Source organism: Penicillium longicatenatum (assembly GCF_028827895.1).
Source record: "Penicillium longicatenatum strain IBT 33135 chromosome Unknown contig_1_segment0_segment0, whole genome shotgun sequence".
Classification (NCBI taxonomy): domain Eukaryota; kingdom Fungi; phylum Ascomycota; class Eurotiomycetes; order Eurotiales; family Aspergillaceae; genus Penicillium; species Penicillium longicatenatum.
In genome coordinates, this window is record NW_026643119.1 from 2,620,027 (window position 1) to 2,645,028 (window position 25,002).

Here is a 25,002-nt window from a genome sequence, read left to right on the forward strand (position 1 = left end):
TCCAGGGTCCTGGTGGGGACGGGATCCAAGCGTATAGAGAAGATCCCTATCCTAGATTGTACGACGAGAAGGGTGATTTCGATTTCCGGATAGGACTCTCGTCCCGACGCCCGAGACACTTGAACGGTTGTACTTCGAGAATGGGATCGAAAAACCTTCAAAAGTACCACCCATATCCGACCTATCCGAATCCCTCTTCTCGAGCCTCGCACGGAGGACGGGATTGACTTTTTTGATTTTTGTTCGCCTCCGGCGCCAAGAGTCTCCAAGCAGGATAAATTATATTGACCTGGATTTGCCAGAAGTTAATTTGCCCAAGCTCCTGCGGACGTCCGGTCCAGTGAGCGGTTCCTGTGCCTCTGCTCCACTTGATGCATTCGGTTCACCGTTTCAGCAATTTACGGACTGAGGCTTCCGAGGCTTTTAATTTGCTTCACATTCGCGGATCTCCCGCGATCGGCAGACTAATCAATTCGAGTCTGAAAAGAAAGTTGATATTGGTCCGAATGACGCCGTACAAACTTCCTGTCCCACCCACCGTGCCCGACTATGCACAGAGGAAACATGGGGGGCGAAAACCAAAAACAATAAAAAACAAGGCAACAATAAATTCCCATTGAACCAACACCAGCCACCCCCCACTCTTCCCAGACCCCGGAATAGTATAATCAATGCCCAGTTGGATATCATAGATGCGAAATCAAAAAAGAGAAGAAACGAAAAAGAGCTGAGCTACCCATCTCAGATAGATATAGATAGCCAGGCCGTTAGGACGGATGCATCATTGTCCAAGTGCTCGCGTCGCAGTTGACTTCCTCAAAACTATGGAGCATACTAAAGCCCAAGGAGGAAATGCAATCAAAGTTACCATCACCATCCACCTGTTGATCACCGTTAGTCAAGATTGCAGAGAGAAAGAACCAGAACTTACACAGTCCATCACCACGCCCTGCGCACTCAGTTTCTGGATCTGTTTAATAGCCAACAGGATCAGCCCCTGCATGACAATCGAATAATCGTCCGCACAGGGGGAAATCACGGGCGACGAGATTCCCCCGACCGGGCCTCGAGTGGTGCGTAGGGCGGGCATATGCTCCGCCAACGCCGAGCGTTCATTGTAGATCACGATGCTGCCTAGAATCATCTCGTCCGACGGTCGCTTGGCTCGGATAATGCCACAGTTCGGGGCGCCCCCGAGCGCGATGCGGTAGATGTCGGTGACCCCTTGCCGCGCATTGGCTTTTATGTGATCGAGAATCTCACGGGCATAGTCCCATCCGTAGACCAGGTCATAGTTCACCGCAGCGTTCTTCAACGCCACGGTGAGTCCATCTGGTGGGGTCCAGGTGCCCAGATTGCGCAGGACCACACTACAGACTGGGCGAGAGAGCGCCGTGTTCCATCCAAGGTTTGCAAACCATTGTCGCAGCCGCTTGCGCTCAACAGAGTTTACGGTAGGAATACCCAGATAGATCCCCGGGAGTCTCGACCCAAGCTGGAAGCGTTTCATTCCCTTTCGCTGAAGCAGAGTACGGATCGCACGGCTATGCAGAGAATGCCCGATGGACAATTGTCGTCGCGACGGATCAACGATTAAGCATCCTATGACTCCAGTACCGGTCGACCGGAAGAAATAGGTTGCACAAAATCCATATAATGCCTGTGTGCTGCTGTTGCGAACCACAAAATGAGCTTCGTCAATGTCCTCTTTCCGAAGAAGGAAGCTGTTGGACGTTACACCGAGGAGCTCTGACTGCTGGCCCTTTGGACAGTCTTCGCGGACGATGTCTAACAGTGCATCTAGAGCATGGGTATCTCGATCCTCGTTCCAATTTTCTACCAGCCAATGCTGACGGGACTGGTGAATTTTCTGGCTCCGGCTGATGGAGCCTGGCAGACACCCGGTTGGTGTCAAGTCGCCGTACAAAACTTTGACCAAAGTCTGCAATGCAGTCTCGGTGAAATCGTAGGTGCATATGTAAGTGCCTATGGAAGAATCCGTGACAAAATCGTATGGTGAACTGACAGCGACCACGACTAGGGGCTTCTCATAACGTTCACCAGATAGAGAGTACTGGGATTTGCAGAGCAAGGAGATGTGTTTGGAGAAGGCTTGTTGATATATATTGCGGTTGGCATCTGCCGTGATCACAATCACGGCACTAGCTCGTTTGATGAGGTCTTCGTGGATGGGGCGCACTCCATGGGCTGTATAGGAGGTATGTAGCACCCGCCCATTCCGTTGTCGAGAAAGGGATCTCCCCAGCTCTTTGAAGACACTTTCGCCACTTACGACCGAGGCAGTTCGATTCAATGAAGCTGCCGGGTCAAGAGAGTCGTGCATAGATTCATTTGTGGACAGAGTCACCGCAGATGCCGCCAGTGGCTTCACTAGAGGTGTCAGAAGCAAAAGCTCTTCGTCAGCATCGACAACGTTAGAAAGCGGTAGCAGACTATTTTCGTCTCGCATGACAGTGATTGAGTTGTTATAGGCCCGCGTTGAGAGGTTGGTGTGCGAGGGTTGCATCTGCGTGAGGGACAAGAGACCGGGAGGATTCAACGCCTGTTCCCAGGAGGTGCAGCGTGTTTTCAGGTTCAGCACACGAAGTAATGACTGCCTGATCCGCGAACGGCCAATGATGCCATTTTCCACGCCTAGCTTCAGTCCATTGATTGCCTCTTGCTGCACGGGGAACGACCGGCAAAGCAGGATAACATCGCAACCAGCGTTTTTGGCCATTACCGTGCCGCCCCCAACGCCGATGTTGTGAGTCAGGGCTTCCATCTCTAGACATTCTGAAACAACAACCCCTTTGAATTTGAGATCCTTTCGCAAGAGATCATCTACCACTTGATCACTTAGGCAAGCGTGCATGACATTCATCCCTGCCGATGATATGGACACGCCGCCCACCATCATAGCATCGAGGCCATGCATAATGGCATTGCGAAAGGGAACCAATGCACTCAGGCTTAGTTGCTCCAGGGATTCTGTGATAATTGGAACATCTGCGTGGGAGCCCAGGAATTCCAGGTTACCATAAGAAGGGAAATGCTTGCCGCAGGTGACCAGCCCTGCTTCTTGATACCCCTTCATAAATTGGACCCCATACTGGGAAGCCTCCTGGGGATCATCTCCGCTGGTGCGCACGCCAAGTGGTTGATTCCGCACGTTGGTTAAGACATCCAAAACCGGGCCTAAGATCCAATTGACCCCAACGGCTTTGAGCTCTTGGGCGGTGGCCACTGCGACCTCGTGGGCCAATGCCTTTGATCCCGTCGCAGCCATGCCCATGGCGCTTGGGAACTGACGCACGTATATTTCATCATATAGGCTGTTCACCCCGCCATTTTCTTGATCTAAAGCGATCAGTAATGGCACAGGGTGACCGGCATTACGGGCAATGGTTTGCAGCTCAAGGACCAGCCGAGTTGCCTCTTCGGCAGCTATTGATGGAAATCAGTATACTATCAAGAAAGGGAAAGCATCTAGAGATTACATTTAAGATTTTTAGCGGATAGCAGGATGGAACCCAGATGGTAATCTTCGATGAGCGAACGGATCTCTGGACTGACTGAGGTACCATCGAAGCCCATCATAAAGAGCTGGCCCATTTGCCTGCCATGTATGTCAGCATGGTGTACTTCATCTTCCATTAACTAAGCCGTTCTTTGCCTTCCCCATGACCAGATGTACCGAAAAGGAAATAGTTTAAATGGTCGGAAAGGGGGGGAGGGGATGGGGAAACGTTGGGGTTCCACAACGCGTGGAGATTGGGATGGTGGGGAGCAGGATTGGAAAGCACCCGGAACAGGAGATCAACATACCTGTCTAGATCCTCCCAGCCCGGGGGCAGCATGTCCTCTTTCGGGGCCATGGCCCTGGGAATGAGGAATGCCAGGGGGGCTAAGGAAGACCCGAAGAGAAGGAGCTGCAAGCAGGAACAGGATCCACGCTCTAAGGTTTGTTTCTTTTTTTGGATGGAAAGAGGTTTGGAATGGGTTTGAGGAACGCCGAGGTCGCAGTCAGGTGATGGCACAGAGGAAGGAGTGTCAGACCTGTGCCGGGAATAAGCAGCACGGCCCCAGAGCCGCAATCGGGGGATTCGGCACAAAGCGCGGATGGAAGATAAGATAGCGTGTGTGCGTCATGGATGGGGGGGGGGGAATACGCACGGTCCTGCATGGACAATTAGACAGGTACGTTGTGCCTTGTACAGCAACTAACTATGGGATCCTGTTTATTACCTAAGGTAGATCGTCCTGAGTCATCTAAGCGAATATCTACAAGTACAAGTACACCTCAGGTGTACTAGTTGATCGAAGTCCGATTGGATCCTCCTCAGTGGATGGTGATGGCAGAATATGGTGAAACATAATTACGGCCGGCAGAAAAATGGCTAACAATCTCTAGCTTAAGTATGGTGTTTCTGCCAGTAATCTTCAGTATAGCTTGGGATGGTATCGTATTATATCTCCCGGTATTTTTACTTCCCCAGGGTCTGGTATTGAGATGACAATACTTGACTGGTGGTCCACCTTCAATGTTACTCTGCATTCAAGTGCTCTGATTAGTCCAAGGGTTACATCTATACCCGTTTTCAACCACCTTTCATGTCACCTGCAGAATACAATAGCCAGACTCACAACGGTTACATCATTGGTACAGTCCCTTTCTCATACAAACTACTTCTCTGACTATTTCCCTCGCTGTTTTGATTTTTGTCCTTTGTTTGTTTCTTCCTCCGACAAACAAAGTATCAAATCCACCCAGCATGCCGGGCAAGACAACCACCTCGTCTCGCATCACTAAGTTCACCAACTGTCGCCTCGTGCGCGGTTCATCTCTGGTGGAACAGGATCTTTGGATTGACTCGCTGTCCGGAAAAATTCTCAAGGACCAAGAGGCTTTTTATGAACTGCACCTCTCCCCAGATGAAATCATCGACCTCGGCGGTCGCATTTTGGCTCCCGGCCTGATTGACGTCCAGTTGAATGGTGCACATGGCTTTGATTTTTCTGTCCCCTGTGAGACCAAAGAGGAGTATGATGAAGGCCTGCGCATGGTGAACCACGGTCTCGCTCGCACTGGTGTCACCTCCTACCTCCCGACGGTAGTCAGCTCGCTCCCCGAAGTCTACTGGAAGGTGCGCGAATTGCCCCGATAAAGACAATACTTACGGAACTAATGGTTTGAGAGCAGGTCCTTCCCTCCCTTGGTCCTTCTGGAGCTACCCACTATGCGCAAGATGGCGCTGAATCCCTCGGAGCTCACGTCGAGGGCCCTTTCATTAGCCCGGGCCGTAACGGCATCCACAAAACAGAGGTTCTGCGTGAAGCCCAGAACTTTGAGGATCTGATCCACTGTTATGGTGCCGAAAATATGGGTACCGAATGCCCTATCAAAATGATTACAGCCGCCCCGGAGGTGGGAAACATGATGGCTCAGATCCCCGAAATCGCCAAGCGCAACATCATCTACTCCATCGGTCACTCAGATGCCACGTATGAGCAGGCTGTTTCGGCCACGCAACAGGGTGCCAGCATGATTACGCATTTGTTCAACGCTATGCGTCCCTTCTACCACCGCAACCCGGGTGTCTTCGGCCTGCTTGGCCGAAGCGAACGTCGTCGCCCTTACTACGGTGTGATTGCGGATGGCATCCATCTGCATCCGACTTCTATTAAGATCGCGTACAATGCTCATCCGGATGGTTTGGTTCTTGTTACCGATGCTATGCGCCTGTGCGGGCTACCCGATGGCGTTTATGAATGGACCAACGGCGAGCGCATTGTCAAAACCGGTGCTCGCTTGACCCTGGAGGGATCTGATAAGATCGCTGGTAGCTCAGCAACCCTTATTGAGTGTGTGAACAACTTCCGTCGCTGGTCAGGCGCCTCCACTGTCGACGCCATCAACGCCGTGACGGCCACTCCTGCACGCTTGCTAGGTGTCGAGGGGGTGAAGGGATCCTTGGAAAGCGGTGCGGATGCCGACTTGGTCGTTCTGGGTGAAAAGGAAGACCCTTACTCAGGCTCCATTCTGACAGTCGATCAAGTGTGGAAATTTGGTGTGAAGATTCATGACACTGACAAGGCAACGGTTTAAACCAACCGCCAATGTATTCACATAGTTTTTGTTTTTGTTTTTTCGGTACGATTTTGTGTTGGAATCCCTGGCAGGTTTTTCGGTTTCTTGTGGGCCTTTTTATTTTCTTAGTATCGGTGCTACTGGAGTCCAGGCATTTATTGCATTCGTCATAGAGAAGCACCTTGCAGCGCACCGCGATAGATTGCATTTTCGAGAGCTACACCCGTCAAAGCTACGGTTAAAGTATAAAATAAAAAAGACTCAAGCCTTCAGTTTCGTTATTCACAATTATAAATTCCAATATGTATAATCTTTTTCTTGTATTGGTGGACATGTACAATATGACATAGCCGATGCATATAAACATATGCAGGTATCATCCAGGGTGCGGATAGAGCTCTGCGCCGCTCGCTTATATGCTCAAATAAATATCAAAAAACCCAAAACCCAAAAGACGAAGAACTTTTCTCATCGACATGTCGAGTCTAGCTCAAGAACATATCATCCGTTCTAACATCATTTACAGGCGGGGCTGGGAGTGGGACCAGCCAGCCTCCTCAGCAATCATTTCAGCTGCACGCTCGCCGATGGCCAGCACGGTCAACATAGGGTTGATGCTAGGCATGTCCGGGAAGACACCGGCATCGGCAATACGAACATTCTTCAGGCCGCGAACCTTCAGCTTGGGGTCGACGACAGCCATGGGGTCGCGAACGAGGTCACCCATCTTGGTGGTACCAGCGGGGTGGTACACGGTGTGTGCAACGCGACGGCCGTACTCGGACAGAGCCTCATCGGACTGAACGTTGGGGCCAGGAGCCACCTCACGTTTGATCCACTCCTTGAAGGGGGACTCCTCAGCGATCTTTCGGGCAGCCTTGAAGCCGGCAACGATGGTAGCGGCGTCGTAGCCCTCCGGGTCGGTGAAATAGCGGAAGTCCAAAGCAGGCTTCACAGAGGGATCAGCGGAGGTGAGGTACAGACGACCGCGGGAACGGGGACGAGGAATGTTGGGGGTCATGCAGAAGGCGTTGATGGGCTCGTCGTAGCCAAGACGAGTAGTGTTCAGAGTGAAAGGAATCTGGTAGCAGTGCATCATGATATCGGCAGCACGGCCATCGAAACCGGCAGCATCAGTGGGCTCCCGGCGGAGGAAGATACCGGCATCGGAGTCCATGGTGGTCATGTTGTGATCGACGGGCTGGTTCAACTCCCACATAATGATACTCTCAGGGTGATCGACAAGGTTCTCGCCGACACCGGGAATGTCCTTGACGACGGGAATGCCCAGAGCGGACAGCTGCTCCTGGGGGCCCAGACCAGAGAGCATCATAAGACGAGGAGTGTCAACGGCACCAGCGCAGAGGACGGTCTCCTTGCGAGCACGCAGGGTGTGCTTCACACCGGACTGCAGGGTCACGTTCACACCGGTCACGGAGTCATCCTCAACATTGATCTTCGACACCCAAGCGTTGGTAAGGATGGTCAGGTTAGGGCGCTTCTCATCACCCCGCAGGATAGGGTGAATGTAGGCCACACTGGCACTGCTCCGGCGTCCATCATCGGGGTTGTAAGAGACGTTGAAAAAGCCGGCACCCTCGGTGAGTTCGCCGTTCTTGCGAATGTCTGCGTTGAAGTTGTGAATGATGGGGATGTTCATGGCAGTAGAGCAGGCCTGGATCCAGTCCTTGCACAGCTGATTACGGTGGCGGCCGTGCACGGGCTGGAAGGTGTTGCGCAAGCCATCAATGAGGCGAGTGAAGGTCTCAAAGTCCCAACCCTTGCAGCCCTTGGCCACCCAGTTGCGGCAATCATACTCAAAGGGACGGAATGAGATCAAGGTGTTGTGGCTTGAGCAGCCACCAAGTACCTTAGCGCGAGAGTGACGGATAAAGCTGTTGCCTTTGAAAACAGTTAGTATTTTCAGTAGATATAGATTGATCGACCAGCAGCTAGAAGGCTACAGGACAAGAGTGGCGCAAGAGAAAGGTACGGCTTAAGATGGACATACCATTGGGTTGTTCAGTAGTAGGGTAGTCGTAGTCGAGCTCGCCACCCAGGAGGTTAAGCCACTCCTTGAGGTTCAGGACTCGGTCATCGGTGAAGTCGCTTGGACCACCTTCAATAACTAGGACACGCTTGTTGGGCAAGTACTCGGCCAGGCGAGCGGCGATCACACAGCCAGCGGTACCACCGCCCACGACGATGTAGTCGTAGCTGTTGACATCCTGGGCAGGGAACTCGTTGACAGTGGCCATCTTGAAAGGAGGCGAGAGATATGAAAAGAAGAGAAACGCTGGGAGAGAGGACCTTAGTACTGCTACTTGACCTCTTATATAATGGCAAGAAAAGATAGTACCATTGAAACCTGGGAAAGAGTTAAGGAAGGGGAAGTTCACCGATTTTCCAAATCTCAATCTACTTGCCTAATTGGGGCATGGGGCTGACGATTTTTTTTCTTTTTCTTTTTTGCGCGACCGTGATTGGCCGATAGGAGGGAGAGTGGAGAATGGCGATAAGCACGGGATCCACCTTGCCGCTAACGGGCTTGGGAAAAAAAAAAAATAAGAATGAGAATGTAACAGATTTACTGCTGACCCGACACGGAGTAGAACGAGCAATCTATACAGCACGCAGATAAGAGCGATCAGAGTCGACCTCAGGCCATACCCAGACTTGATAAGACGATGTACTGTAGTTTCGTGACTCGGTTCGAACTGCCTGGAAGATATCGACGTCACAGGCTGAACCGGCCCGCTATGGAAAACCACACTTAGTCCGAGTTTCCCGCAGCCACACAAAAAGCCTTATGAAACCGGTTGAGTCCGGGCGAGCGAATCCGCGTGTTCAAAGCCATTGAAATCCCCGCAGACTTTTACGTGATTAGCGTGGACCCACAGGGCGTTAGCTTTTGGGTCTGGGCGGTGAGAGTATGAATCCATAATCTGGGAAAAAAGAATACCGGCCTGATTCTCCTCTTCTCTCTGACTATTCCCTAATATACACAAAATGGCTCTCTCATTCCCTACCCGCCAACTCTACTACAACGGCCAGGCGCAGGCCGCCTCGTCCGGAAAGACCTTCCAGACCATCAATCCCGCCACAGCAACCCCACTGGCCGACATTCAGGTGGCCTCTCCCTCCGATATTGACTCCGCCATTACTTCGGCAGACCGTGCTTTCCCCGCGTGGTCGCAAACTCCTCCTATTGCTCGCGCTCGCATCCTTCAAAAGGCCGCCACCCTCCTCCGGGAGCGCAATGACGAGATCGCCCGCGTCGAAACTCTGGACTCCGGCAAGGCATTCACTGAGACCAGCACGGTCGATGTGGTCACTGGTGCGGATGTCCTTGAATACTACGCCAATTTTATCGGTGGCGGGGGCCTGAATGGCGAGACCACGCAGTTGCGAGAGGATGCATGGGTGTACACTAAGAAGGCTCCGTTGGGTGTTTGTGCTGGCATCGGGGCTTGGAACTATCCAATTCAGATGTTAGTGGTCACAATCCAGGAGAAACCGGGGGAAACAAATATAAAGATACTAACGATCGTCTTGTTCTAGTGCCCTGTGGAAATCAGCTGCTTGTCTTGCAGCCGGCAACACCATGGTGTACAAGCCGAGTGAATACACCCCTCTCCACGGTCAAACCTTAGCCGAGATCTATACTGAGGCGGGCTTGCCTGCTGGTGTTTTTAACGTGATCAACGGCGCTGGCGACGTTGGTGCCTACCTGACCAACCACCCTCAAATTGCTAAGGTGTCGTTCACCGGTCAGGTGGCGACCGGTATGAAGGTGGCAGGCTCCGCATCGGGCAACATGAAGTATGTGACTATGGAATTGGGTGGCAAGAGCCCCCTGATTGTCTGTCCCGATGCGGACCTTGAGAATGCCGTCGACGGAGCTATGATGGCCAACTTCTACAGCACAGGTCAGGTCTGCACCAACGGTACCCGTGTGTTCGTCCCCCGGTCCATGAAGACAGCCTTTGAGAAGCGTCTGCTGGAGAAAATTTCCTTTGTGCGGGCTGGCCCACTCTTTGACGAGCAGACAAATTACGGACCCCTGAGCTCTGCTGTGCACCATGAGAAAGTGGTCGCGTACATTCGCCACGGTATCGAGACGGACCGAGCCACCCTGCTCTGCGGAGGTCCTGATAAGCCCGCCGTACCCCAGGACCTGCAGGCTGGCTACTGGGTCAAGCCCACCATCTTCACCGACTGTACCGACTCCATGCGCATTGTCAAGGAAGAGATCTTCGGACCTGTCATGACTCTGCTATTCTATGATACCGTCGAGGAAGCGGTGGAGCGCGCCAACGCCACTGAGCTTGGTCTCGCAGCCGGTGTCTTCACTAAGGATCTGAATCAGGCCCACCGCGTCATTGATCAGCTCCAGGCGGGTATCACCTGGATCAACACCTGGGGTGAGAGCCCGGCCGAGATGGCCGTGGGTGGCTGGAAGAAGAGTGGCCTGGGTGTGGAGAATGGCCGTCGGGGTATCGAGGCCTGGTTGCAGAACAAGAGCACCCTCGTTGATATGAGCGGTGCCGTTGCGACTGTTTTTGCCAAACTGTAATGTTCTATACGCCATGGCTCGGATATAAAGTGTAATTAGAAAAAGGACCATTTTTCACAGCATTGTCATCTCTAATGAAAGCACCACTTATGAATTTTGTGTCAGCAGAAAGACCTGATCAATATTGGGTGCCTGGATAGATATTCCAAATGCGTATGTTGTGCAACCACTTAAAGTTTGAGTATAGGTGCTTTTACAATACCACGCAAGAAAAGAAACTCTGGTCTTATTACACACGAGGCTATACAACAGCAAATCCTTTGGCAATTCTTGATACAATGTTTATTCGCTAGCGCTTGAATGATTTATCGCATGACATGTTCAAGAGGATATCATAGATATCCTATCTATCAGTTTCAGGATCAAAATACAAAAGAAACACAAAAGACAACTCCTTGACCGGAAACGAAGACCATGCAGCAATTAGCCTACGTAAGAAAGACCCAGACACCCCATTCTCCTGAACGACAAAACAAAAACAGAAAAGAAAGACACCGAAAGAAGCATGGCACAATACCCAGGTGGTGTTCAGATCGCAGTCATTCTGCCCCCCATACGATCGAAGATCAGGTCGTTCTTCAGGGTTCCATCCAGGCCGGCGATGGCCGAGTCAACCATGCGTGAAGACATGCTGTCCGGGGTCAGCTCATCGTCCTCTAAAGACCGGCCAAGCTCAGTATTGATGCGCAAATCCTTGGGCACCTTTGGAGGGGTGGATTCAGGACTTGACTCCTGCGCACGAGTTTTCTTGATGGGCACCGGGGCCGGGACGTAGGTGCGAGGACGATAGACCAACGAGGGACCCTGTGTACGGGCATCGGTTCCAGCCTGTTCAATGGACTCGAAGTAGCGTACAGTCTTGACCTTGAGCTCCAGAGTGGCGTCACGGTCACAGACAATCAGCGGGTGAGGGTGCAGCTGCAGCGCGGAGAGAGTCCACATGTGATTCACACCATCTTCCAAACCCTTCTGTACTGCGAATGCCTTGTGAGCACCCGTGGCGACGATGACGACCTCCCGCGCATCCATGATGGTCTGGATACCGACGGTCATGGCCATTCGCGGCACCTTGCTCACGTCGTTGTCGAAGAAGCGCGAGTTGGCCAGCATGGTGTCGTAGGCCAAGGTCTTGACACGGGTTCGGCTGCTCAGCGAAGAGCCAGGCTCATTGAAGGCGATGTGGCCGTCGGGTCCAACGCCACCGAGGAAGAGCTCGATACCGCCGTAGCGCGCAATGCGCGCATCGAACGAGGCGCACTCCGCAACGGGGTCTGCTGCATTGCCGTCGAGGATGTTGATATTTTGGGGGAGAATATCCACATGCGAGAAGAAATGCTTGTACATAAAGCTGTGGTAGGACTCGGGGTGGTCCCGAGGCAGGCCCACATATTCATCCTGCGCAATAATAGATTAATACATTGTGCCGGGAACTGCATTGTATGATCAACCTACCATGTTGAAAGTCACGACATTTTTGAAAGAAATCTCTCCGGCACGGTGACGCTGGACCAAAATCTTGTAGATGATTTCGGGGCTGCTGCCCGTTGGCAGACCCAGGACGAAGGGCTGGCTCTCAGTGGGGTTGAATGCTTTGATACGGCCTGGGAGCTGTCAGTCCGGCTGTTGGGTCCACCACGGAGCTTTTCACTTACTGACGATGTATTCAGCGATGTACACTGACACCGTCTGGGGGTCTTCTCTGATAATTACACGCCTGTCAAGATAAGGTCTTTGGTTAGCGATAAGGAAGGGAAGCAGATCAGATTCGAGACTTGCATGGTGGTTACGTCAGAGCAGGCTTTGAGGGTTGAAGGAAGTTGTAGGGGTGGGTAGAAGGTTAAGAAGAGATGGAAAGGGAAGTGGAAGAAGGCGCGAAGAAAAGAAGAAATGAAGATTGCAAAAAATCTTGGTTACGTCGGGGAGAGGTGTACGACGCCAACCGAATCGTAACCTCTCCTACATGGGATCTTCATTAGAGAATGTATCGTCGCATGCGCCATGTGGGCGAGACCGGATTTTGACAACCACCCCACGAGATCCTCTGGATGTATCTAATTCGTTCTGATTGTTCTCTGGACTTCTACCGTGGATCAGGGTACACGGCATGAACAAGTCGCAGGTACCTCTCATTTCTGGTATCCTCTGGTACCATTGGGTGCCCAGTCCTAACGTCTTCTGGATTTCCATGTGGCCAACAATGGTATCAAGATGGTTGGGTCAATAGTGGAGCCTGATGTCAAGCTGGCATGACGGTGCCATCGACTAGAAGTTGCATCCGGTATAGATAAACAGCAAAATCCGGGGCAAAAAAGAACTGTAACCTCACAGCGTCGCAGTCTAGATCGTGGGGCCGCAAGCAGGCTTATGTAAAAGAAAGACCGACCGCCTTCTGTTCTGAGTATCAATACACACACCGCCTGCTTCTTTCAGACAGATGCAAACAGGCTCCTGCACCCGTACAGAACGATACCGTACACAGAAATGTGCACCCTTCTTGTCATGTGTTGCTTCACATCAACACATGTCTTCCCATGGGCACTGGCGAGGAATTCTGGATAAGCTCAAATAAGGAATTCTGCATAGTAGTGCAAAGCCTCTTTCCACCATATGTACCTTCTATGCTGCCTAGCTGTTTTTTCATGACGTTCCCAACCGGAGCAGTCCTACCACTATCTGCAAGCTTTGGAGCTTCGTCAAAGACAAGACTTCTATTACAATCAATTAAGCATCGCATTATGACTTCGTATACGTCGAGGTCAGATGAATCCAAGGAATGCCTCTTTTTTCTCTCGTTGTTCCTTCTGTCTCGGCTTCGTATTCCCAACCATGGCAACCATGGGAGATTGCCTTTCTCCAGGTAATCCGAATTCTCTCTTGACCTCTGCAAGACCGTCCTGGCTCGTGACCCCCGATGAGCACTTATCATCCGAATGGAGTTCCAATGTTCTCGGAAGGTAGATATGTCCTTGATCCGGGGATAGCCGTGAGCTATCTGATGACTTCACTTGGCATGATGATGACTTGAAGAAGATAAGGGACCCGAGGGGTTCAAGTAATTCCAGGAAAGAGGGCTTATCAAGTGGACCACCGTAGTAGACGAGCGCCGCCCCAGGCCGTCGAGTGGGCCACTTATGCTTTAGTGTTGCATGCCAAGCCGAGATGCGACCGCATGCAGAGTCGCATCTGGCGCCTCTTATTTCATCCTCAGGTGCAGGGACTCCATTTCTCCAGAGTCTCCATCTTTCCTGCTCTCCACCCCGCAATGCCCGGTGGACCAGCAATTGGTCATGAATGGCAATCCACTTTAATTACCCCAACGTATCATTGCTCGTTATCTGTGAAACATCGATAATGCTTTTCTGGAGAAAATCCCCTCGACTTTCTTATAATCGGCTTCTCTCTCCTCAACATTCCTGCCTTGGAAATCGGTTTTCACTCACGTGGGCGTAGCATTCCTTCCCAGATTTCCTTCGTCAATTGTGTTGATTCCTTCGCCCCCGAATTCTTCCACCTCTAACGGTGTTTCTTTCTCCAATGGCCTCTCCCGAGCCTGAGCGGCAGCACGCTCCGGAATCTCCGCCTTCTCCGGAGAAACATATTGAACAAATGAATATGCAGGACCCAGAGACCGCAATGGATCACGCCGTGGTGGGGAAGCCGTGGATGTATAAGCCAATGATGAAAATCGGCAATTGGGAGGCTCCCTGGTTCGCATCGCCCGAAACCCAGCTGATTCTCGTCTCATTCGTCTGTTTCCTCTGTCCTGGCATGTTCAATGCAGTGAGTGGCCTGGGAGGAGGTGGCCAGGTCAATGCGACCGACGTGAACAATTCCAACACCGCCCTGTACAGTACCTTTGCCGTGGTCGGCTTTTTTGCGGGCTCCATTGCCAATCGCATCGGGTTACGACTGACCTTGTCCCTGGGTGGCTTCGGGTATTTTCTTTATGTCGCCGCCCTTCTCTCCTATAATATCAATCAGAATGCCGGCTTCCTCATTTTTGCCGGTGCCTTGCTCGGTGTCTGTGCCGGTCTGCTGTGGTGCGCCCAGGGTGCCGTGATGATGAGCTATCCCCATGAGCACGAAAAGGGCAAGTACATTGCCGTCTTTTGGGTCATTTTCAACCTAGGTGGGGTCATTGGCAGTTTGATCCCCCTGGGGCAGAACATGCACAGTACAGCTGGCAAGGTGGACAACGGCACCTATATTGCTTTCCTTGTGCTGATGGCGGTTGGGTTTGCTCTCTGCTGGGTGGTCGCCGACTCCAAGTATATCAAGCGAAAAGACGGTTCGCGCATCATTGTGATCAAGAACCCCACCTGGAAGTCGGAGTTCTTGGGCCTCTGGGAGACCTTGCGCTCGGACTCTTATATCGTTCTCATGTTCCCCATGTTCTTGGCCAGTAACTGGTTCTATGGCTATCACTTCAATTCGGTCAATCTCGCCTACTTCACCGTTCGCACCCGTGCTCTGAACAGTCTCTTATACTGGCTGATGCAGATGGTGGGTGCCTTCATTTTCGGTCAGCTACTCGACATGAAGTTCCTTTCTCGTCCGGCCCGTGCCAAGGTCAATTTCGGAATCCTTCTTGCCATCACCATGGGGATCTGGGGAGGTGGCTATGTCTTCCAAAAACAGTACACTCGGGAGACCGTGAAGGCGGATACGGATTTTATGGACAGCGGTTACATCGGGCCCATGTTCTTGTACATGTTCTACGGCTTCTATGATGCGGCATTCCAGACCTGCACTTACTGGTAAGTACTCGGCACATTTCTACAGGCAGACTGTTAGGTTCTAATCTCGGTCCCAGGTATATGGGCTCTCTTTCCAACAACAGCCGCAAATTAGCCAACTTTGCTGGCTTCTACAAGGGTATCCAGTCGGCTGGTGCGGCTGGCATGTGGCGGTATGTATCATCTTCCATTTTCCATTGAACTAAGTTTCTAACGACAATTCTAGACTGGATGCCCAAAAGACTCCGTTCATGACGGAGTTCGCTTCTTGCTGGGGTCTGCTAGTTGGTAGCATGCTCATTGCTTCGCCAATCATCTTTTTCAAGGTGAAGGACAGCACTGCCATCGAGGATGACTTGCGCTTTTCGGACGAAACCACCGCGGATGTTCTAGGAGACACCACCGTGCAGACCGATGACTATGAAAAGCCCGAGTCCCATGAGGATACGTCCAGCAAGTCTTGAAGCTATATGTGCTAAAGGGCCGATTACGTGTACCACCACTTTCTCTTAACGGTCGCTCTTGTTTGCATTCGCAATGGATGCCACGTTCCATCACTTGCATTTACGAGGCGTGTTTTTGTTCGTTTTCCAATCATTTATCGATATCCCTTCCCGGCTAAAAATCCACGGCCTTGTCCATCGGGAGCAGAATTGCAAGATTTACTCACCTAGGTCCTTCTTTCTCTTCTTGTATTTTTTTTTTTTTTGCCTTTGACTTGAACATGACGTTGTATGGTCTTATGTGAGAGCTCCTTCTACAGAGCTCTAATGACAAACTGGTGATAAAGTTTTGACCAGACTTGAAGCTGGCTAATCGTGTACTTTAGTATGATTGGGCCCTTGAAAACTATCAGGGACAGATTGTGTAAATCTTCGGTATAAACAGAATTCTTAACTATACGCAAGGAGCGCATGATCGTCAACCAGTACACAAGAACTGCACACACGCACAATTCTATATCAGTGCTTCTTCATACCAACGACCCCCGAAGCAGTGGGCAGGGCAACGGACGACTGGGTATGCGTCGCAGACGCAGGTCCACTCGACCCAAAGGCAGGAGTCAACTTCTTCTCACCAGTAGGCAGTTCCCAACCATTCAACGTACGGTTAAAGAGCTGTAATGCCGCAATAGGCTGATAGAAGGGCACCTCATGGCCCGCCTCATACACTCGAGTAAACGAGAAGTTGCCATATTCACGCGTCTCACCATACTCAACGCCATCCACCAAGAACGGCGCATACCCGGCGGCCTGGAACTCCTTACTGTGCTTATACTTGGTAGCAAGGGAGATGGCCTGTCCACCAAACCAGTTACAGATGTAGTCAGCATCGCCGTAGATGAGCGCTACACGCACAGGGCGCGCAAGGATATCTTCCAGGTCCTCAATGAAGTTCGGCCATACGAAATCACCAGTTTGCTGGAAAGCAAAGTAGACTTCATTGTTGGATCCGGTGTAGTTGAGGTCGACGCCGAGAGCGTTCATGACGGAGTCTTTGGCGAGGTATTTCTCGTAGTAGCTGGGAGGAGTAGGATCATTACTTGGGTGGCGGATGTCGTAGGTACCACGGCCGCTGAAAGTGTAGTATGGGCCCTCTGTAGTAGAAATTAGATATATTGCAGGGCAGACAGAGAGAGAGATTATAGTTTACGTACCGACATTGTCTCGACACATGTTTGTTGCCTCTGTGCACAATGAGTAGTCTGATAGGGAGGTGCGATTCGTGGCCTTGCACGTCGCAATCTGGCTCTGGCAACCGTTAGGCATTTCATTGGCGAATTTCATATAGTCGTAGACGGTTTTGTTGACCTGAAACAGTTGTTAGTATGTAGTTACAGATGAAGCGAGACGCCATTAATGCTTACTGCTTCAATACCATAGGTGTTGTGAACGGCAAATTCGGGGTAGTGAGGAGCCTGGATGGCTTCATCGATGATACCATTGATGATTCCGAGGGTGTTGAATTCAAGTTGAACACCCTCGACGGAGCCATTGGCAATCTTCTGGTTCTCTTCGTAGAAGTGGTCGAAGAACTGCTCATATTAGTTCAAGTAGAAGCAACCTTGGTTCTGAACTTACTGCCGGCCCATAGTGTCTGAAAGGCATTAGTGGTAGACTAAAGATAAGGGAGGAAAGAGCACTTACCCGCCATAACTTTCAGTCCAGAGGTTAAATTCCTTGGATTTGATCTTCGAGTCTAGCTTGGGTAGCGCCCCAAGGAATCCTTGCAAAACTTCCCAGGCAGCTTCGGCAGCGAGATTGGTGGTATCTTTGGTCGTTAGTCCGGTTGCCTTAAGTTTCTAGCATTGTCACTGACCGATCATAGAGGCATTGATCACCGGATAGCGGCCTTGAGCCCCGGCCACTTTGACAGGTTCAAACGATCCTGTGATTGGGTTGAGGGAGCCAGCTTCTTCCTCGGAATACGAGAAACCTTTCAAGTGTCAGCAAATTTATGGATATATGCACTATACTCTTTGGAAAGTTCCTACCGGTTCCAAGAGGCTGGGAAATAAACAGCATATTGGAAACCTCATTCCATGAGTGCGGGTTCAGATACGTCTCATAGGTCTCATTGATATGACAGGGTCCCAATTCTGTTATCGTTGTTAGCTACATGTATATCTTTTTCTTTCTTTTTTTTTTATATATATATTATTTTTTGAGAGCTCGTACCTTCAAAGAGTCCAATCAAGGAATCACTTCCGGGACCACCGTTGAGCCACAGTGTAATCGGAGCTGTCTCTGGGTTATGCCGGGCCTCAAAGAACCAGAAGAACGTGTGCACGTTGGGCGCAAGATCTACATAACCCGAGTAGGAGTTGACACCCGGGGTAGTTTCACAAACACCCTCCTTCCCAGGCTCTTTGTACCGAATGGTGACATTGTTCGCAGTCTTGATAGTCTTGACACCAGTAGGCTGCTTGGGCAGCTGGCGACGTGCAAATTCCGTACCCCTTGGCACTGAATGGGCTGCCGCGAGAGGCAGCAACAGTGAAATCCAAGGATAAATGCGCATTTTGTATCAAGCCCACGTTATGTTTAGCAAGCAACCCCACCTATCTTCTCGGGGAACAAAAAGGGTCGTAAACAGCGGCTCCATCGTAGCTTAAATATGTTTCCGGTGAGGAGACGTATCGCCGGGATTTGTCCACCCACCGTGCAGGACGACACCTTATTCCCGAGACTGGCGATACAGAAGCCGTGCTCCAAGCAATCACCATTCTTAATCACCTTCCAGAGAAGGAAAAAGCGGGCCAGCCAAGACCGATTGCCCGGAAGAAAAGCCAGTAAGAAGCATGTACAGGTGGTTTCCAGGGTCGTGGGGACTTCTCCGGCTCATCTCCGCATGGGCTCCGGGGAAAGGTAGCATTGCTAACAAATCTACTGCAGGATATCTTGGCCAGCGGCTCCAATGAGAGATTCAGGGTCTTGGTGAGGGGAAGGATCGGCGCCGCTAGAGAGCGCAGTGGACCAGTCTATTCGTCCGGTGGAGCTTAATGCAGCAGGCAGCCAGATAAGCCCTGATGTTGCGTCCATTCTTTTTGAAAACCCAAGTCTTGTCTTTATGGTTTGGTGCTCTCACCTTTGACAGCAGAGCAGCAGAACGGAGATTTAGTAAGCGAACCGTGGAACCCTGACTAACACACAGTAAAGCCAATCCATTCAACGGTGGCTTTCTATCTCAACCAAGTGATTCAGTTTTCATTTCTGATACGTAGGTACTGATAGTCATTTGTAGTAGCAGGAATTAATTTCAGATCAATTGAAAGCCTCCGCGGGTGCATTTTTATGGAATCGAGCAGTGTGTGAATATTTCTGGCAATATATACATATCTTCATACTCGGGGTAATGACCGGTTTCATGGTGGTTTCATCACATCATTTCATAAAGATGCACAAACATCATTGTGGTTGAGAAGTGAAGCTGTCTTTCAGCCACGGATGGCACCAATGCTCTTCTAGCAGTCGCGACAGGACTTGATTAGGGACTCATAGTCTCTTTACCCCCGAGCAAGCCTACGCTACGGAGCCATCGCTTTATATAGCCAAGCAGGACCTTGGCAGTGGACCGGATGCCCAGGAGCCACTGCCACCTACCATTTCTACGGTGACTCAAGCGAGACATACACAACCCCAATTCTACGCCTTTACCGATTCAGCAGGAGATATCTTGCCTGTGCATCCAAGACCCGTTAGGCAGTGCCATTGACGGTATCGTTATAGCCTCTTACCGTCTTGCCTCGTTCACTACACATTCCACGGCAACTTCAACGACTTCGACTGCTGCTGCCGCTTCAGAGGCCGAAAGCTTGGAGTGTATTGCTGGTGGTTTCTGGGCCTGCAAGGCTGCTTACAAGGGGCGCGGGTGTGCGGGAGCTATATGCTGGAACGATGATCTGGTCGCTGAGCAAGATTGCATTGATACTTGCAGCATCCAAATGAATGATTGGTGAGCACCTTTGTTGGAAGACTTTACATCGAATGGTCAGGCGATGGGCATTTTTGGACATCCAACGTCCCTCTGATGAGAAATGGAGTGAGGTAATCCAACGGCTCACGGATACCATGGTCTGCAGATTCAAAGACGAGAGCTTCCCTGGAACTTCAAAGGTTGTTCCACATATCGGACTCGGTCAATCCCGAATCCCGTTAATGGTATGGAGTCCACTTACTCTATAGCGACTTGTCTAGCCTCGGCTCAGCGACCGTAATACAGCCGCATCTGCATATCCAGCATAACCCCAACATAACAAACGCCCCCTGTCGATCCCAATCCCTGGAACCGTTGCACTAGACTGGCGATGTTGATCACTGCACGATGACGTGAATTCGGGAGATTCAGCATGTGATGCCGATACCATCGGCATGTCGATCGATTTACAGGGAACTACTAGGATCACTATGAAGTTACCGATTTAATGGAATGGTCATCATATTGCTCATAACTCTTTTTTTGGTGGAATCCCTCTCTCTATATCCAAAGTACAAAGGGACGTCGTGATCATCATCATAGAGAAACCAAAACCAAACCAAAACCAAATCAATCCGGATGCGCCAGACATGAGCCCCGATCTTTCCTTTCTCCAATGTGCAAAGCTTGTAATACAGTAATTATATAATTCCGCTAAGAAAAAGTCCACCGAAAGAATCAGAAAAAAAAAAGACACATTGCACGTGTTCATTCATCCAGACCAATGCCAAGGTCTGTGTCCAGGTCGGCCGTCAGACTGGCCCGAGAATGAGCCTCGGCTGAAAGGTCGCTCGAACCATGATCGCCATGTAGCTCTGTCAAATTGGCAAAGTCAATCGACTTTGGATCAGTGTCAAAGCCCATGCCATTCATGTTATCGACGCCGAACTCGTAGCCCTTGTCTTCGGCCGCGGCTCCGCCTTGGCCGGACTCATCCGTGAAGAATTCATTCCCGGCATCGTCGAAGTTGATCAGCGCATCGAAGTCATTCTGGGTCACCTCGGCATCATTGGCCAGGTCCATTAGCTCGGTGAGGCTGAGCTCCGAGTTGAGCTCGGGGATGGCAAAGGCGTCATGGCTGTGGGTCGGGTTGAGATTGTTGGTGCTGCCGTTTTCGCTGCCGTCGGAGTGTGGCGGGGTTGAGGCAAAGAGGCTTCCAGTACGCCCGCCTGCGGGGGCCTGGGGGTAAGTGAGGTCCGGAATCTTCTGGGCCAGGGAGTCCGGGGGAGGAGTGAGGGTGTTGTTCCGAGATAGCGCGTCGAATGGATCATTGCTTGTGGTGGTCTTGCGGGATCGCTTAGATTGCACCTCCTGTGGTGCGACTGTCAGCTGGATACCGGCCTTGCGGATGGCGGCTTCCAGGAATGAGGTCGCAAAATCGGCCGATGCGTAGATCTCCCGCAGGCGCTGTAGGATGCGCATGCACTGGTAGAAGCGCTGGAGACTTGTCATCCGTACGCTTGGGTCGCTCGATTTAATATCGAGCAGGTGAATAATGACGGCGGGTAGGAGCACGGTCACTCCAGTGGTCGGGTAGTATCGAGTCAAGTCTAGGACATGAAGATCCTGGGCAATGGCGGTTATCTCCACGGCGGCGAATCGGACTTTTTGACGAGACAATTCTTGTAGCTCGGAATCCATGGACGGGTAGGGAACGGCGGGAAGGACCTGGGGGCGATGGAGAGCACTGGATGTAGTGAGATAAACCATCTTCAGCAGAGCTCGGTGCGAGTGAAGAACTTCACGGGCTTCCGGAAGCTTCGACACGCCCGAAGGCGTATATTGTGTTTCGACCGGGAGATTGGCCAGCCAGTCTTCCAGCTCCTGATCACAGCGTCGCACTTCAAAGGACTCTGCAGTGGACTTCTTAGGGACCAACATCATTGTGGTCTCCATGGTGCCGCCGAATTTGTGGCTGAGCACCGAGTACTGTGCGGAAAGGACATGGCTCACGCAAAGACAAAGCCTAGCCTTTTCAATGAACATCAAGGCCAGCTCTCGCTGGTGGCTGACATTCTGCAAAATCTCCGAGTCCCCGACCATCTTCACAATTTCGGGTGAGAAGGCCTGGAACTCAAAGTCGTCCATAGTCAACATCGGTACATCACAGTCGTCATCCTTCACGCGCATCGGGCGTCGCATGCCTAACGCAATCAAACGATCACGAGTGTATGTGCTCCACCAGATGCGTTTCCACATTCTCTGGCGGCGCAGGTCCATCCGCGAGTTGCCGGGGTCTCGGTGGAGACCGATAGTGTGGGCCAAAGACAGGCTGACGCCCATCCAGTGCCAAGTGTCCTTTTGGTCATCCGGAGTCTCATACCAATAGGTCATGAGCAGCAGAGACTGGACCAAAGAGATGCGATCTACCTCGTAGTCGAAGTCGTACAAGAGGCGGGCACGCTGGAAGAAAATCTTGCGAGCCGCTTTACGGGTTTGGTAACCGGCAGCTTGCAGATGCTTCATGTCGACAAAGGCCATACCCGCGAACATGACCGCCTGGAATAGCAGTAAACTGATGCGGTGGACTCCATCGTTTTGGACAATGGTCTGGAGGAACTCCTCCAAATCCAGCAGGGGCATATAAGAATGCACATAATGAATGTAGGCCTTGAGAAGCTCGTTTCGCAGAGGCACGTCCGGGATTGTCAACGCTCCCTTCGCGGCCAAGTAGTCAATATCTTCCTTCTGGAACCGGGCGGGTAGACCTCTAATGTAGTCGGGAAGAAAGGCGCTTGCAGTTCGGTTTCCAAATGAGGGATCGAGTAGCTGTTGGATTTGCAGTGTGGCGTTTGCCAGGGGCATTGAGGCGGGCACGGCAGGGTTGGGGGCCATGCGGCGGCGATTCTGATCATCGGAGCCAATGCGGTGTGCTTGTGTTTGATCTGCAGTGGCAAGTTAGCTGCATGATCCCAAATACCAAGATATATACCGTATATTCGATTTCAGTGGATACGCACAGAGCAGATGTGGCATATGTTGTCCGTGATCCAGATCAACGGACGCTTGGGAAGGTGACGTGGGTGCCATTTCAGACAAGCCCTGAATGCTATGCAGCAGGTTCTCCTCCGAGGCCTCGGGGGACTCGGAATGGGCTGCATGTTCAACCTCAACCCGAGACTTCCTGTAGCACCGATACTCCGTTAGCTAAGAATGACTTTGACAGAAACTCTTTGTTTTCTCCTGGCGTTTATAGTGTTGACGAACTTTCTCCGCTTGCTTTCGGTGACGACACATTCGACCTGATCTAGTCGACAATTGGTGCAAGGGGAACCATTCTCTACCACATCGCAGCGGACCTTGCGGGCGCGACAGCAGCAACAGGCCTTTGAGGCCCGGCGCTTGACGGGGCGGTTATGAGCGGAAAGGCCGGCGGTAGAGGCCTTTCGTTTTCCCGACTCGGAATCTGTCATAGTGGAATTCATTATGATCGGGGGCGTATGGGGTACATTCGAGGAATATAATGAAATATCCTCAGTGAGTGGAGATGTAATTTTTTTTTCTTAAATTTTTTTAAGGAGTTAGAACTGGGGACACGAAGTTTCTGGGGGAGGTGGATTTGCTTAAGTATATAGTATAAGTGGACGAACCCAGGTTGGGGCAGATCCCAGTGAAATTACCCCCAAATCGCGCATCAACCATTCGCTAGACCAAGAGTGGCAGGAATTCCCCACACGAGAGGCATTTCCACTTTCTGCCTGGCTCGTGGCACCCAAAACCACTGAAACCACGAAATTCAACTGAAAACCTAGCGACGAATGTGTCGTCACAGTCGCCGCATTGGGCTTAGCGTCCCAGACGCTCGGCCCGGTCACGGGACAACGGGTCCGATGCGGTGCCGGTTTTTCCGTTTACAGTACAGTATTAAGATATAGAATATCGCGTGACTAACGGGAATAGAGAATAGAAGATAGAGAGCTGATGATTATTATCCTGAATGATTGAGTTCTGTATGCGGACAGAAAAATGAAATGAGAAAAAAGGAAGAGGGAAAAAAAAACCCGCGGAATGCCCCCACCAGGTGGAGCCGGGGGTGTGTCATAACAAGTCTTCTCCAGGACTCTAGCGTAACAGGTACAATACACTTGGGATTCTATACATTCAACACTCACATGCCCCTCTGCCAAGTCCTTCAAATTGGACCATTCAGAGGTCAATCCGATATGATCCTATAAATTAAGAATGTAGATTGTGCATCTTGATCAGTGCAACCAATGTCCTCCTGAAACCTAACGGCCAAGAAAGCCTCACTTGTAAAATTCCGAATTACGCCGAGCAGTACCCAAAGACCAACAATTTCCCCCCAACCATGGAATCCACGGGTGACCAGGGGTAGATCACAGCCGCTAGTTTGAGGAGCGGAACCTGGGGGGAAGTCTGGACGGACTTATTTTCAGGAGATGTGTCCTGGTCCAGCCAGAGTGGACACTGAAAAAGACCAAAAATTCCAAAGGAGCCGTCTCCAGTCGCCGATGGCGGAGAATAAGTGGGACCGACTGTTAGTGTGGTGGAGGCTTGTCGCAAGCTTACCGTTTTAGGGGGGTTTTGTTGATCGCATTTTTATGAATCATTGCAGGTTAGCTATGATTTGCAAGTGTATATACAGTGCTTGTGCTTCTAGATAATGCCGCACGTCGAGATATGTTAAGAAATGATGTATAATGAAGGATTATCTGGAGTACCCGGGGTAGTTAAAACCCTCATTACTAAGGCCAGCGGGTCTCGACCGTGGGACGCAAAGTAAGCAACAATGGATGACCAATGGATACTTGTCTCATCCCCAGAACACGAACGCCCATTCGACTCCCCACAAAAGTCAATATCTGCCGATAACCGGATGTCTATATGAAATAAAAAAGAAAAGAAAAGAAAAAATAATTGACCAAAGTTTAAAAGTCAAGATGCCGCAGATGCCCGGTCCAGATACATCCAGAATTTTATCCAGAAACGAAAATTTCCCGCGGTTTCCACGACCGTTGTCCTGCAGGTTATATAGCGCAGGGTCCGGATATATATGCTGCAATCTGATTGCCCAGCGGGTCTGTCCGTGCATGCACAACTACCGACTATCGGAGGAATCCACCTTACAGTCAGTGATTTTGTGTGTATGTGGGATCTACCGC

The 25,002-nt window shown here is 51.1% G+C and overlaps 8 protein-coding genes across 8 annotated transcripts; 3 read left to right on the top strand and 5 right to left on the bottom strand.

The window, feature by feature from the left end:
- Positions 1-767: 767 nt before the first annotated feature.
- N7484_001740 (putative beta-N-acetylglucosaminidase) lies at positions 768-3,878 on the bottom strand (the record flags this gene model as incomplete). The annotated part of the gene is made up of 4 exons (XM_057112160.1): positions 768-881; positions 932-3,447; positions 3,501-3,619; positions 3,829-3,878. The coding sequence occupies 4 exons, from the start codon at positions 3,876-3,878 to the stop codon at positions 768-770; spliced, it is 2,799 nt and encodes a 932-aa protein (XP_056976897.1).
- An 897-nt stretch (positions 3,879-4,775) lies between these two features.
- Positions 4,776-6,109, top strand: N7484_001741 (N-acetylglucosamine-6-phosphate deacetylase; the record flags this gene model as incomplete). Its single annotated transcript, XM_057112161.1, has 2 exons — positions 4,776-5,147; positions 5,204-6,109. The coding sequence occupies 2 exons, from the start codon at positions 4,776-4,778 to the stop codon at positions 6,107-6,109; spliced, it is 1,278 nt and encodes a 425-aa protein (XP_056976898.1).
- Positions 6,110-6,611: 502 nt separating this feature from the next.
- Positions 6,612-8,349, bottom strand: N7484_001742 (GMC family oxidoreductase; the record flags this gene model as incomplete). The annotated part of the gene is made up of 2 exons (XM_057112162.1): positions 6,612-7,993; positions 8,103-8,349. The coding sequence occupies 2 exons, from the start codon at positions 8,347-8,349 to the stop codon at positions 6,612-6,614; spliced, it is 1,629 nt and encodes a 542-aa protein (XP_056976899.1).
- Positions 8,350-9,100: 751 nt separating this feature from the next.
- N7484_001743 (betaine-aldehyde dehydrogenase) lies at positions 9,101-10,667 on the top strand (the record flags this gene model as incomplete). Its single annotated transcript, XM_057112163.1, has 2 exons — positions 9,101-9,582; positions 9,653-10,667. The coding sequence occupies 2 exons, from the start codon at positions 9,101-9,103 to the stop codon at positions 10,665-10,667; spliced, it is 1,497 nt and encodes a 498-aa protein (XP_056976900.1).
- Positions 10,668-11,195: 528 nt separating this feature from the next.
- Positions 11,196-12,854, bottom strand: N7484_001744 (uncharacterized protein; the record flags this gene model as incomplete). The annotated part of the gene is made up of 4 exons (XM_057112164.1): positions 11,196-12,062; positions 12,120-12,268; positions 12,320-12,438; positions 12,628-12,854. The coding sequence occupies 4 exons, from the start codon at positions 12,852-12,854 to the stop codon at positions 11,196-11,198; spliced, it is 1,362 nt and encodes a 453-aa protein (XP_056976901.1).
- Positions 12,855-14,201: 1,347 nt separating this feature from the next.
- Positions 14,202-15,867, top strand: N7484_001745 (unc-93 family MFS transporter; the record flags this gene model as incomplete). Its single annotated transcript, XM_057112165.1, has 3 exons — positions 14,202-15,424; positions 15,481-15,576; positions 15,630-15,867. 3 exons carry the CDS (start codon positions 14,202-14,204, stop codon positions 15,865-15,867), a joined length of 1,557 nt encoding a protein of 518 aa, XP_056976902.1.
- A 498-nt stretch (positions 15,868-16,365) lies between these two features.
- N7484_001746 (S10 family peptidase) lies at positions 16,366-18,424 on the bottom strand (the record flags this gene model as incomplete). Its single annotated transcript, XM_057112166.1, has 8 exons — positions 16,366-17,000; positions 17,061-17,214; positions 17,271-17,438; positions 17,485-17,500; positions 17,551-17,674; positions 17,723-17,839; positions 17,898-18,002; positions 18,082-18,424. The coding sequence occupies 8 exons, from the start codon at positions 18,422-18,424 to the stop codon at positions 16,366-16,368; spliced, it is 1,662 nt and encodes a 553-aa protein (XP_056976903.1).
- Positions 18,425-20,587: 2,163 nt separating this feature from the next.
- farB1 (putative C6 transcription factor (Ctf1B)) lies at positions 20,588-23,292 on the bottom strand (the record flags this gene model as incomplete). The annotated part of the gene is made up of 3 exons (XM_057112167.1): positions 20,588-22,764; positions 22,840-23,003; positions 23,087-23,292. The coding sequence occupies 3 exons, from the start codon at positions 23,290-23,292 to the stop codon at positions 20,588-20,590; spliced, it is 2,547 nt and encodes an 848-aa protein (XP_056976904.1).
- Positions 23,293-25,002: the final 1,710 nt, after the last annotated feature.